This window comes from Mus caroli, unplaced genomic scaffold (assembly GCF_978045245.1).
Source record: "Mus caroli unplaced genomic scaffold, Mus_caroli_1 scaffold_19, whole genome shotgun sequence".
NCBI lineage: Eukaryota > Metazoa > Chordata > Mammalia > Rodentia > Muridae > Mus > Mus caroli.
In genome coordinates this window covers 55,657,842-55,670,963 of record NW_028227274.1, presented here as the reverse complement: position 1 = coordinate 55,670,963, position 13,122 = coordinate 55,657,842, and the positions used below count along the sequence as shown (strand labels likewise).

The following is a 13,122-nucleotide window of genomic DNA, read 5'->3' as shown; positions in this document are numbered from 1 at the left end:
CACAGCTGCTTTAGCTACTGAATCCTGGCTCCCAGAGAAAGGCTTCAGAGTGCATCTTCTTACCTTCTGCTCGCTAGAAAGGCAATGGATTTCCAGAATGTTCATAAAGGAAGAGCCTAACTAAACAGCAATGACACTGATAAGGAGAGAGAGAAGACACCGTGTTCTCTCCTAACAGGACAGTGAATGGCTCTGCTCTCTACTTTTATGAGATTTAATGAAAGCAGATCACAGGGGACCATGACAGGTGTACTTCTCTTCAGCCTCAAAAAGCTTCCCGATCTTCCCTTATCTGATCATGTTCCTGGGCTCTAGCCTTCTGGCACAAGGCTCAGGTGTGGACCATGATAACACCCTGTTACCTTGGCTGTGACAGCTGGCCAAGGAACATCAATGTAGTTTAAGCACTGCCCAATTCCTTCCCCGATATTCTCTACTGAGGACACAAAAGAAACGGCTCCCTAGAATTGGATGTTAAGTACAGCTTCCTTGGTGACAAACACTGAGAGTCAATACTCACCACCCTTAGGAAAATTTATAGCATTAATTTTGAAGAACATTTACGATTGCCAGAACTGAAGGAAGACGTCGATAAAGGGAAAAAAATGTGAGGCCCCAGCTGAAACGTAGGCACCAGAAACTATTAGACAGTTTCCTCGGTGGCCAGGGGCCAGCTTCCAGAAGAATTAGCTCTAGTGTTTTTTCTATGTGTGTGCCGTGTCCGGTGTCCATGGCACTCCCCACTCCTCCCCTCCCCATACCCCACTTTCTTACTCCCCACTCCCCTCCCCCTCCCCCACCCCACAGCATGCCAGTGTCAGCTGAGTTCAAGATTCAAGGTCCTAAGAAAAGCAACTGGGATTGGTAATTGGCCAACCTGGATACAAACTCTCTTACAAGGGAGAAGTCGCCTAGCCTGTCAGTTCTGTAGGACAACGGAGAATAGGTGAGCGGTCCCCATAGGAAAATCATGCTCTGTTCCTCAGAAAGGAGGGGAAAGTTGATCTGCGCAGGCCGGAAGAGCAGATGGTCAGTATGGTCTGTGAGCCAGGACAGCCTGGGAACCTGTTCCTAGCCTGTGCCTGCCTTAGATGGGGCCAACACCCACAGAGGAACCAACTGAGCAGTTCCCAGACTCAGGGCTTAGCCTCCACGCCAGCCTTGGCAGCTAAGACTTTGCTTCCTGCTCAGACTGGTTTTATTTAAGTTCCTGTCACTGGCAGCTAATAAAAATCCCCATCTAGGCCTAGTTTATCAGTTGGTCCTTTGTGTGCCTGGAGGTTTCTGAATTGTCATTTTGAAAGGGAACATCATCCATAATTTGTGCATGACACATTAGGGGACAGCCTTCGGCTGGATGGAGCAACTTCTGTTTCCTGGAATTTTGTGCAATGGATGGCTCATCTTTGTCGGCGACCCTTGGGGCCATTGTCAAACCTCTTAGAGACTTCCAAAAGCAGTGAGAAGACTTTGGCTTTGGGGTTCAGTGGGTCAGTTTGGGGGTGAGTTTGGTGGAGAGAGTGGGCAACCCATAGTGTCTAAATGAATCCTATTTCTATGACTACATATTAGCCCCCTGGAAAGTCTATATTGGGACGCACCACCTCTTGATGTTATCACACCTGTGCCATCTCAGCCTCCCTGCTGTTAGGTGCTGCCTCTTGTTGCTCTAAATAGAAGTGACCCTACCTCAGAGCAGCGTCTGCATGAGAAGATTCTGTGGTAGTGCTTGACTTTTTCTGAAAACGTGTTGGGGACTGATGCCTGCTGGGAGAGAAATCATCTTTTGTTTCCCTTAAGTATTGTTATTTATTTATCTATCTGTCTGTCTATCTATCTATCTATCTATCTATCTATCTATCTATCTAGGTAAAGGCACCCTGTGCAGGCAGTAGGAATGCAGGCTACCTATCTGTTCTTCTCAGCAGACAACAGAGTGAACCCCTTACCATCTAACGACACAGGTATTCAGTAGTGCTTTGTGAAAAATTTACAGTGGTTTACATGGTGATATATATATATATATATGTATATTGTACCAAATACATATTTGGTACAACTCTTTGTTGCCTGGTAAAATAGGATCCTTTGTTCCGAAAAAACAGTGTCTGTAAAACACTCTTGGTCAAGCCATTGTTCCCTGGTCTAGGGAACATATAGCCTTCGGAAAAAATTGTAGATAAGCACAGAGTGCCATTGCTCAAAATCTCTACACACAGGATATTTATCCAAGCTGGAACTCAGTCTAGTAACTAGCAATACGACCACTCTCTAAGTGCTCTTAATTCAAACGATTCAGTACGATCATCATTTGAGAGCAGTTTAATGCATAAACTATACGGAGGGGTTGCCATATCTAGCATTAGGACATTTTCTTTTTCTCCTCATCCCTAGTTCCTAAACTTCTACTATAGGAGCTTTGAGCTTGAAGATGTTTGATGAGGACAAGGGAGGTTTAGCCCACAGCATCTGAGGTAAAAGTTTTCCCCTCAATTATCTGAGGAATATAGAAAAGCAGTTTTATTCTCAAAAGTCATGGGATGAGTTGTTTGGTGTTTGAAACTGAAATGTTACTTCTATTACAACCCCCTCTCCCAACAAATATGGCTCATGTTACTTCTATTACAAGTTTTCCCCTCAGAGGTGGCTGGCTCTATGCACTTATTGAATCCTGGAAGTGTCTGTGTTGGGATATACTAGTGTCACTGAGAGAATGTCCTTTCAATAAGAGGAAAGTTAAAAGATGGCTTAAGAGTTTCTATTCACTTGAGGACAGAGCCAGGCCAGTTGGTCATTGATCATTGCGTCACATAAGAAAAGTTAATTAAAAAGTTAAAAGACAAAAAAAAAAAAAGGAATATATTTCTTTAAGGAAGCAAGCTTGAAATATATCTCTTGGTTAAAAAGAGGAACCTGCATGCTATCAAGTAAGTGCACTCAATCAACATCAGGACCGGGTAGGTAAGATATTTTGTAAAGTGACTCTGGTGAAGATGAGGAGATGAATACCCATGGGCATTTCTAGGGAGGATTAGCTGCAGGTGTGCTAACTGCACCAATGGTTTAATCCATGGACACAGTCTGGTTTGAACACACGGTTGGTTGGGAGGGGCTGGAGGAGGGGACTGGTTTGAAAAAGTAGGTCACTGGGAGTGACTTTGAGAGCAGACTTGGCCTGGCCACACCCTTCTTTCCTTTGCTCACCACCGCCCCGCCCCCCCTCCCCCCCATTCATCCAGAGAGCTGCCTAGAAATAAGAGTCTGTGGTGGCCAGGATGTTCTCACCACAGGCCCAGAGACAAGGAAACCAAATGGGCCGAGACTTCAGAAACCATGAGCTGAAACAAATCTTTCCCCTTTAAGTCGTCCCGTCAGGAATTTATGTCACCTTAACCCTCTTCTCCAGTTGAGTAACTTAGTCTTACTGAAGCAGAGAACGGAAAGATTGTTCAGTTCCTACCCACTGTGATTTAAAGAATAGACTCACCTGGTCTTTGAGAGCACTAGCACACTAGGATTCCAGCTTTTTCTGGTGGTAAACAAAGCTGTAAGTGCTTCAGGGGAGGGGCTCTGGAAATGACCAAAGGAACCTGCCTTGGGTTGAGACTATGTGCACAAAAGAAAACCAACAAAGACTCTGGCTGTGAGGTTCCTGCTGTGCTAGTTTTATAACAAGGGTGTTTTTATTCTCAGCTGAACTCCTGTATAAGGGGAAAAAAATGAGCTTAGCCTCTTACTGTTCTCTCAATTCCAGTATGAATATGCATGAAGATATTCCTAATATTCTGGGACACACACTCTGATCCGAAAGGCAAGCCGATTACTTTGAAAACAAAGCAAACAAGGAAAAAACTGGCGTGTGTGGGTAGCAGGGATTTCTGTTTTATTTGGAAATAGTCCATTAATCTGTTAGACTTGTGAGAATCAGTGTGTAATTCTGACAGAGAAGCCCTGTCACCCTAATCCTGTGCCATGACCTGCTACTCACAATCAACACCTCCCCTCCGCTTCCCTCAGTGTGAATTGTTATAATAAGCAGGCCAAGGTGGCAGGTGGCTACCGTGTCACCAACAGAGGCTAGAAGGGGATGCCTTTCATCAAAGTTCACGCCAGCTCTTGTGGGGTCTAGACTTAAACCACTTAGATAGTTATTTCCTGGAGCATGGGGGTCTTCTCTTGATAGATTAATAAAGCAAAGCAAAACGAAAACTACTTTTAAAGTGCAAGCGTCCCTGGGATGAATGACTCAGAAAGAATTTGATTATATTTTAGTTTGACCACAAGCAGACGGTGTACAGGTACTGGGCCGTCATCTCCATTCCAGCAATGAAAGATCCCGTTCTCCAGCTCTGTGCTTTCCAGTGGGAGCTGCCAGTTAGAGGATTCTTTCCCCACCAGATTTTCCCTCTACCCTGCCACCCAGTGGTGGATGCCTTCTTATCCATCCATCCATCCATCCATCCATCCATCCATCCATCCATCCACCCATCCATCCACCCATCCATCCATCCAACCTTCCTTCCTTCCCCAGCCCTGCCCACACAGGGATACTCAGGGATGGGTACCCAACTCAAGTTAGACAGTCTTCTCTTGGACGCTTTCCTCACTAGTACTACTAGGGAAATGTCTGCTTTCTTTGTATCAGAGGTAATAAGGGCCCATTATTGCTGCCTGTCCTCAGACTTCTCTCCCCTGCTAAGATCTATGGAGACAGGGAAGTCTCAATGCAGAAAGAAGCAGAGATGGATGGTACAGAATGTCCTTAGGGTACCAGAGACTCCACTTCATTAGCTAACAGTATGCTCTTTCTTGATTTGTTTCCAAGAATCACAAATCACCCTTTCTCCTTAAGCCTGGGGCATCTGCCACTTGATCAGAGAGCTCTAAACAAACATTTAAAAAAAAAATCCAAGAAAATGGAGAAAGAGATAATATTGTTAGTCTAAATGTGTATGTTCACATGCACATGAGAGAGAGAGAGAGAGAGAGAGAGAGAGAGAGAGAGAGAGAGAGACTCTGTGGCTACATACAAGCCATTAAAGCTCCTGGAAATTCTTTCACACAATAAATATTGACTAAAAAGGAGGTAGAAAGGTGGCTCAGAGGTTAAGAGCACTTACTGGTCTTGCAGCAGACCTGCGTCTGGTCAGGTTCGGTTTCCAGCACCCACATGGAAGCTCACAGTAGCCTAGAACTTCAGTTCCAGAGGATCAGGCATCGCAGGGCTCCTGCAGATAGATGCATGGTACATACATTCACACAGGGCCACATGCCTAACTAACTAACTAACTAACTAACTAAATATATAACCTATTAAAATAAATAAATACATAACAGTCCAGTGATTTAGTTTTCTCACCAAATAAAAGCAACTGTGGGTCCACAATAGGCCTTTTAATGGCTTCTCAAATTGTTTTTATATCCCTTTACCAGTGTATCAGATCCCAAAGGCAGTTTATTATTTCCTTCCCTTCAATATTATTTAACTTTTGACCCATTAGGATATCCAAGGTGTGCTTACTTCAGAAGCATGCCGTCTGAACTGGAGCCATAGAGGGCAGATTAGCATGGCCCCTACACAAGGATGATATGCAAATGCATGAAAGCACCCCAAGTCCTTAAAGACTTGAAGATATCGTGATATCTAACAATGTATATGCTAATTGTAAGCACGTGATTAAAAGTAAACTATTGAGAAACCCAACTGAGTCCTAAAGTGCACAAAATACCATTTGGGCCAAAGTGAAAAGAATTGGTACTAGACAGGTGGCAATAACACTTCTGCAGCAGGTTTACGAAGCAGCTGAGAACTGGAACGAATGTGTCCTTCAGTGTTCTAACATGACTGCTGGCTTCTTTTCTGTGACCATTGGAACTCTGGGATGGTCTTTACTCATGTAATGACCTTTAAGTTGACAAGAGCATTCTCTAGTGAGTTTTGTGAGCATTCATGTTGGTCAATGGCAATTAAAAAAAAAAGTTCTTTTTATGCTATTTTGATGAAAAAGAAAATACTTGTCTTTCTGTGTGTTTTGGGGAAGCAATGTGATGATGCATCTATCTGTTGCATTCTGGGAAATGGCTATTCAGAACTGAAGATGTAAACCAGTCTGGCAGTAGTGGCACATACCTTGACTCCTAGCATTTGGGAGACAGACGCAGTAGGATCTCTGAATTCGAGGCCAGTCTAGTCTAAAGGGCAAGATTCAGGACAGCTAGGGCTACACAGAGAAACCCTGGCTTGAAAAATTGAAGGAAACAAAAGAGAAAAGGAAACCAAATTCATATGAAAGTCTTTACCATGGAGTCGGGATGCTGGGAGTGTCCCCTTTCTGAAGCCACCACTTTGCCGCCCACTGCTTCCTTCTCCGTTTGTTCCCAAGCTGCCTCTCTTTTTCCATCATTACTTATGAGTAAGAAAGGAAGCCAGGGTAAGGACAATGGCATGTTCCTGGCTTTGCAGGGAGAGCACCCATCAAATAACGACCTTTGTCCTTGGAAACCAGAGCTTACACTGAGATCACTGGGCAGCAAAGAGCTGCTATATACCAAAGGAAAAAAATGACCTTGGTCTACTGAAGCTGAGAGGTACATCTGCCCTGAGGCCACCTGCCCGCAGCTGCTTGCTCCTTTCTAACTTGGGGTGAACTGACTACTGTCTCTGAGCTTCTGTCATTCCAATGGAGTCTGACTATATACGTATCCAGTAGTTATTCTGAGATGCATTTACCCTTCCTGGTGTGTATATAGTTTCTTGATAGCAGAAGTCCTTTTAGTTTTTCTAAATCAGTGTAAAGCCAGGCATGGTGGCCTATGCTTGCAATCATGGCATCTGAAGGCCATTGGGAGAGGACTGAAAGTTCAAAGCCAACTTGAACTAAGCAATGACCTTCTCCCTGTCTGAAATACCACCACCACAAAAACCTTTAAAAACTAATGTATATGGTATTGAATTCGAACCCTTACCACCCATATAAAACGCTGGGCCAAGTGGCACATGTCTGTAATACCTTGAGCTTGCTGGCCAGCCAGTGTAGCCGAAACAGTTACTTCAGGTTCATTGAGAGATCCTATCTTAATAAACAAGGAGAAAGCGATAGAGAAAAGTTCCTGGTATCAGCCTTTGGTCTTTCACATGCACCTGTATATATACACACATGCCCACACACCTATAAAGCTTTTATGATTGTTCTGAATTACCCAGATTTCATTCCCAAATAGCATTCCCAGTTGCTTCCTGCTTTATCTGCTGGCAAGAAATAATTCCTTCTTTCTTTGTGCCCGTCTTGGCCAACAGGCACTTATTTTTTTAAACAAACTATTGGCCCCGTTCTAGAGCCCAGGCCTTGGAGTGCCCTGACCTTTTGCTTACACTCCACCCTTCCCTCTCTGCCACCCAGCTTCTCCAGTGATATTTCTTAGATGCATCTCAACCCAGCTCTTCACATACAGAGACATCCCCTCTACAACTGCGTAGTCATTATCTCCCTGTCAAAAGGTCAAAGCAAATCCAGCCTGGAGTTCGCAGTCCCTGTGCTGCCTCAACTCATGTGTTGCCTAACAGAACCAGGCCAGGCCAGGCCAGCATCCTGCTAGGTCAGAATGCTCCCAAGCACAGGACCTAGCGTTTCGTTTTGCTCCTGAACAATCTATATGCATCACCCAGAAAGAGGGGCCAATGTGCACCTGTCACGTGGTATACTGACCTCTAGGGAAAGGCCTTCCTTCACAGAGTGTCATTATCTTCTCATTGAGTTCCAGGACAGTGATGGCAGCCTCTTGCTTAGCTATTGCCAAATCAGTCTGTAGCTTTGTCACTGCCTTTTTGTGCTTTAGTTTCTTAAAAAAAATAAGAATTTCCTGTCACTGGAGATGGCAGACGCATCAAAGGGATAAAAGGAATTAATGGTGTCTGGGTAAACATTGCTTCTGAAGCCCTGCTTAGTGAGGACACTTCATCTAATTCCACTCTGCACCGTCAGCTTTTTTTTTTTTTTTTTTTTACTCTCTTCAAGGGGGAGGCAGGGGGATGGGAGTCCAATCTGGATCTGAAACCCGTGGTTTGTTTACTTTGAATAGAGGCAATTAGAAAACCTCTTCTTGTCATTTAGCATTTACTCCAAAGATGCTAATGCATCTTTGTATCAGAGTATCAGGTTTCTACCCCAGTCTGTGCGCAGACTCACAACCAGAGCCTTGATTAGGCGTCCTGTCCCCCAACATTTGAATTTAATCTGTGTTCAAAGAGACTCTGGAAATACACGCCGTTACCAGAAAGTGCAGAAATGTAGATGCTTGCAGATATTTATTGTGGCATTGTAAATACAGGAACCAGGTCAGGTCTGAACCTTCCTGGGAGCGCTATTGGGAATTTTTTCCATAACTAAGGATTTACTTTGAGCATTTATGGATTGCAAAATGGATTTGGTTTGTCAGAACTGGACTTCTCTGCAGAGTTGGAGCCACTGTTTGTTGGGACAAGCATTGCGTTCACCCAGTTCTGTTGCTTTTGGGTAGCTGCCTTTCCACTGGGCAGCTCACCTTGCCAAGTCTTTGTGGCTGATAATTAAGAAACCCAGAAAATGAACAAATAACATTGCTTGTCGGACACCAATCTTGAGATAGGGAAAGGAATGCTCCCTATGAAAGAGCCTACTCTTCCCTTGCATCTGAAGGGCAAGCACTCAGGTCACTGGGAGTCAGCCCTTGCAGTGAAAAGCCAGTGAAGTCAAGTCAAATACTGGGTTAGAGAAAGACACAGATCTCAGGTTCTCTAGATGGGTGATAGGGCTGGGGATGTAAGGTAGTGGGAAAGCAGATGCATGAAGGCAAGGGTTTTATCTCCTGCATAAGTCAAAGGCAGATTGTCGAGTCTGGCATGGGAGCTCGTGCCCGTCACTCCAGAAATCCCTGGGAACTGAAGGTGTGGGTATCAGGTCAGGGCTATTCTCAAACTACATATTAGAGATCAGAGCTAGGGTGGTCTACAAGCAACCCTGGCTTGAAAAATAAAAACATAGATGATAAGAACATCATGAAATCTTAATTAATGCCTCAAGGATGGCTAAAAGCAAAAGGCCAATTCAAAGGAATCGTGGCAAAGAAGCCATTCTCCAGGGGACCAGAGAGAGAGAGGTGGCATATGGCAGGGTTTAACATTGGCGGTCCACAACCCAGGTCCCATCACTTCTCAGTAGCCTTCCTCATTCCACAATGACACATTCCCTGATTATCAGGAACTGTGCACTTGGCTGGGTAGCTGTTGAAATCAAGACCAGTAAAACCTTCTACCTTCTCCTCTGATCCTGAGTAAGCTAATCACCGAAGCCATTCATGATTCGCCTTGAGAAATAGAATAGTTCCAGAAGAGACTGGGCTGCTCAGGGAATGTGTCAGGAAACATGTCAGCCGTCTGCTGATCTATGTCTCCTCCTCCCAGGAGCTGGCTTCAGTCAGTTTGTTCCTAAAGACTTTGTCCACTCCAGGGCAGCAGCAGTGGCATCTGGGGGACACTCGGCCCCTGCTGACTTTTTCTGTGACCCTCTCAAGAGTACTCTACGCTCAGAACCCTGCCTTTACAATTCAGACCTTTGAAGACAGAAGAACATGAAGAAACATGAACAATGAAGAAGTAGAAGTGATGAAGAGATAGGTATCGAAAGGGGAAAAGAAGGGAGGATGAGCTATAGGCAGAAAAAGACCTAAAATGAAGTGCACTGGGGATTAGATGTACTGATGGAAGCAAGGTACACACACAATTAGAGCAAGGATGAACTGGCAGAGAAATAAACAGGAAACACAGAAGGGCAAAGGGACCACTCTAGAGCCTTGACACATAGATGCTGGTCAGTAGCACAAGGTTCCAGTGTCTCTGTATGTTTGGACTTAAGAAAAATTATTGGTGATGAACTAAGAATTGAAGATTTACTTTCCTCATGACTCCTTTTGAAAACTCCCCTCCTCTCTTTTTTTCCTTCTTTGAGACAGGGTCTTGCTGTGTATCTCAGGATGGCTTCAAACTTGATATCTTATTTCCTTATAGATGTGTGAACATTTTATTAAGTCTTAATGGTCTATATTCACTTTCTAGTTGTTTAGAAGAAGACAAGTGTATTTTTTTTCTAGAAGCTTTTTCTTAAAGTAGGCATTGATCATAGCTAAGCAAAATAATAAATAAAGGCAACCTGGTGAGGGCTGGTGAGATATAACCATGAGTTGACAGTGATATTCACTAGTTAGAGAAAGTCACATTGGTATTTTCGACAAGACAGTCGAACGCAGGAGCGCAAGGTGTAGACCAGTGCAACTAAGACCTTCAACGTTTCCCTCTCTTGGCTGTTTCTATTTCTTGATATTAGAGTTTAGATCCCTGCATAAACTAAGAATGAGCCAATCTTTAAGCTATGCCCTCAACCTCTCAAGCATTCATTTAACACATTTTACTTTAAAAAAATTATAACTTTTAAACTATATTGTTATTCTCTTATGGAAGTGATGTGTCAACCTTTCTTATCCATTGTCTGCTTGACTAATGACCTAATAGGGAAATCAAGGCTGTTTTGTTTGGAGAGGAAACAAAAAACAAACAAACAAACAAAAAAGCCTGGTATCCAAGGGCAGTCATGACAGTTGACTCCAGTTATCTGAGGGGCTGACTATTCCAGGCGAGAGGAACTTGAGTCAATCATGTTGTTCTAGAGATACCATGAGGAACAATGGGGAGAAAACATGAGGAGGCAGGTTTTGGCAGGAACTGAGAAAACACTCCCAACAATCAGAACTGCATCCATAATAAGGTGGGATGGGTCCTGGCGAGGACATGCCACTTTGGGAATGATCAAGCAGAGACAGGAGGAACATCTCCAGGCAGGCCCACGGTAACTCTGGAAGCTGGGTCAAGAGGTAATTCAGAATTTGGCTTATCCCCCAAGTTCTTTCCACCTCTGGCTCCTCTCACTCACAGAAAGGGCACAGTACAGGTAAGGAGAGGCCAGCCTTGAAGCTTGAGGGGGTATTAGAGTCACCAGGGACATTTTAAAGATGAATTTGGCATTCGTGAGGAGCTGGATAAGAAGACCTGTGCTTCATTTAGAGTTCATGGATGATGTAACTCAAAAACATTAACTTTGTTATTTAGCTACAGGGAAAAGGTTAGGAGAAATTAAATTTACATTAAAAACTGAACAACAACAACAACACAAACAACAAACCTAGACTTGTTGCCAAGGTTTCTACTGTGAACTTTTAGTTATTTAAACACTCTTTAGAATAGTTTAGCATCTTTGTCTTCCCTACCCACCCCCTTTCCAGACAGAGCTGACTGCCGTGTGGTACTAATTAATAACTGAGCCCTTTGGGCAGTTTGAAGAATTCAATTTGCCAATGTGTTTTTATTAGTCAGGGACATCAAATGATTTCAACAATGATAATATTTTCCTTTGCTTTTCTTGGCATTCACTAGCCAGGCAACCCAAGTTTTGTGCTTGAATTTAATGGAGTCTGTTATGGTCTCCTTAGTAACTGGGGACTCTCTTTAGTCATTACTGAAAGGACAGGAAAGCTTGTATCTATCGCTTGGAGCTAAGTTCCTATTACTTTGCTGTTTTCCTATTTCTCCCAAAGGGTGGGAAAAAGGGAGGAAATCATGTATTTGTGCAATGTTTTGAAAAGGAAATATTTATCTGTATCATATTGCTGAATGGCTTGCATTATACCAAGTCAAGAAATAGCCAGGGAACTATTTATAGAGGCGTTACAACATAGAGCTGTTGGTGATATTTTAAATTTGGGGGTATTTCCACATACTTTGAATCACAGCCTTGTACTATACAGCTGGGCCTTGTCACTTAATGTTCATGAGAAACTGGGCCAGCCAGCCACATGTCATTGATAAGCTCCATCCCTGCTGTCGTAATCAAATGAGGTAACATGTAGATGTGTCTCCTACTTGATGTTTGCAGTCGACTGGTACCTGGTTTATTGTTTTTACCTGAAACACATAGGGCATAGTTTAACCCTTCACTAGCATTTGAACACTTCTTTTAAAAAGATGTCTCTTTTACTCTTCATAAGACATGAATCTGTAGTTATTTGAAACAAGACTTTTTCTCTATATAATTTTCTACATGGATGCCTTGATGATTTTTTTTTCTTAGTTTGGGCAGACAAAATTTAACTTCAATGTCCTCAAAACAGACATGTGACAGTTTGATCCTCTCTTCAGCCAGTGCTGTCCTGATGCCTAGGTGAGGCTAGGGAATATGCCTGTGTGGAATAAGTTGGAGAATGTTCCGAGGTTCATATTCCCAGGGCAATACAAATATTTCCCCCTCGTCTGAAATCTACCTGCTTCATCTCACCTTCATGTCCTACATCAAGAAGATGACAATGTTGTCTACAGATGGCCACTAATAAAATGCTTACTACCAAGGACGTAGGACAGAATTGGATTTGGATGTAGAAGGCAGACTTAAGTCTCTCCTTTCAATTCCTTTCTGGTTAATAATGAGTGAAAGTGTAGAGGGGTAGAGCTTGGCTTAAGTGTCAACTGCACATCTTCTCTTGCAAGCATGCCCTTAACCAGCATTCCCACTGCTCCCAGTGAAACATAACTGTCGTTCAACTTCTGTCTCTCCGGGTAGATGAGAAGACTGAGCTATCTGAGTCCCACTGTACCTAATCATTGTCATAGATTAAGTAGTAAGATGGACTCGAACCAAGGTCTTTTCCAGTTTCTTCCCAAAGCAATGGGGCACATCATTAGTCAAAAGCACCATGAATATGTTAATTAAAGTTAATTAAGTCTGCTAACATAACAGACATGGATATAAAAGAGTGGTTTTGCAGTGATATGGGGAGGCATCTGTAGGACGGTTGCTATAGTAACTCCTAGAGAGCCATTGGATGAAAGGCTTGATAAGCCTCGCTGATAACGTGGACAAGGTGATGTCAATGTTCCCTAGTTGCTCTTTTCTTTCTTCTCACTCTGGCCCCACTCCCTCTGCCCCTGCTTGCTCCGGCCCAGAGATTTATTTATTTATTATATGTAAGTACACTGTAGCTGTCTTCAGACACACCAGAAGAGGGCATCAGATCTCAGTACGCATGGTTGTGAGCCACCAT

The 13,122-nt window shown here is 43.5% G+C and overlaps 1 protein-coding gene and 1 non-coding gene across 4 annotated transcripts in view; one reads left to right on the top strand and one right to left on the bottom strand.

Annotated features, from left to right (window-relative positions):
• The window catches only part of Ccdc192 (coiled-coil domain containing 192), a 210,194-nt gene that overhangs the window by 58,458 nt on the left and 138,614 nt on the right, over positions 1-13,122 (bottom strand). Inside the window, exons 6-7 of one of the 3 annotated variants that reach the window (XM_085833395.1) lie at positions 7,707-7,839; positions 7,011-7,070 (exon numbers count right to left, since the gene is read on the bottom strand). The exons of 1 other annotated variant lie outside the window; for it this stretch is intronic. In XM_085833395.1, the coding sequence (XP_085689521.1) occupies positions 7,011-7,070; positions 7,707-7,839 (193 nt within the window). The remainder of the gene's footprint in view (positions 1-7,010; positions 7,071-7,706; positions 7,840-13,122) is intronic. One more of the 3 variants, XM_021150372.2, reaches the window with a different exon arrangement.
• LOC115029943 (U6 spliceosomal RNA) lies at positions 5,515-5,620 on the top strand. The gene has a single exon (XR_003835501.1). It is a non-coding gene; the product is annotated as a U6 spliceosomal RNA (small nuclear RNA).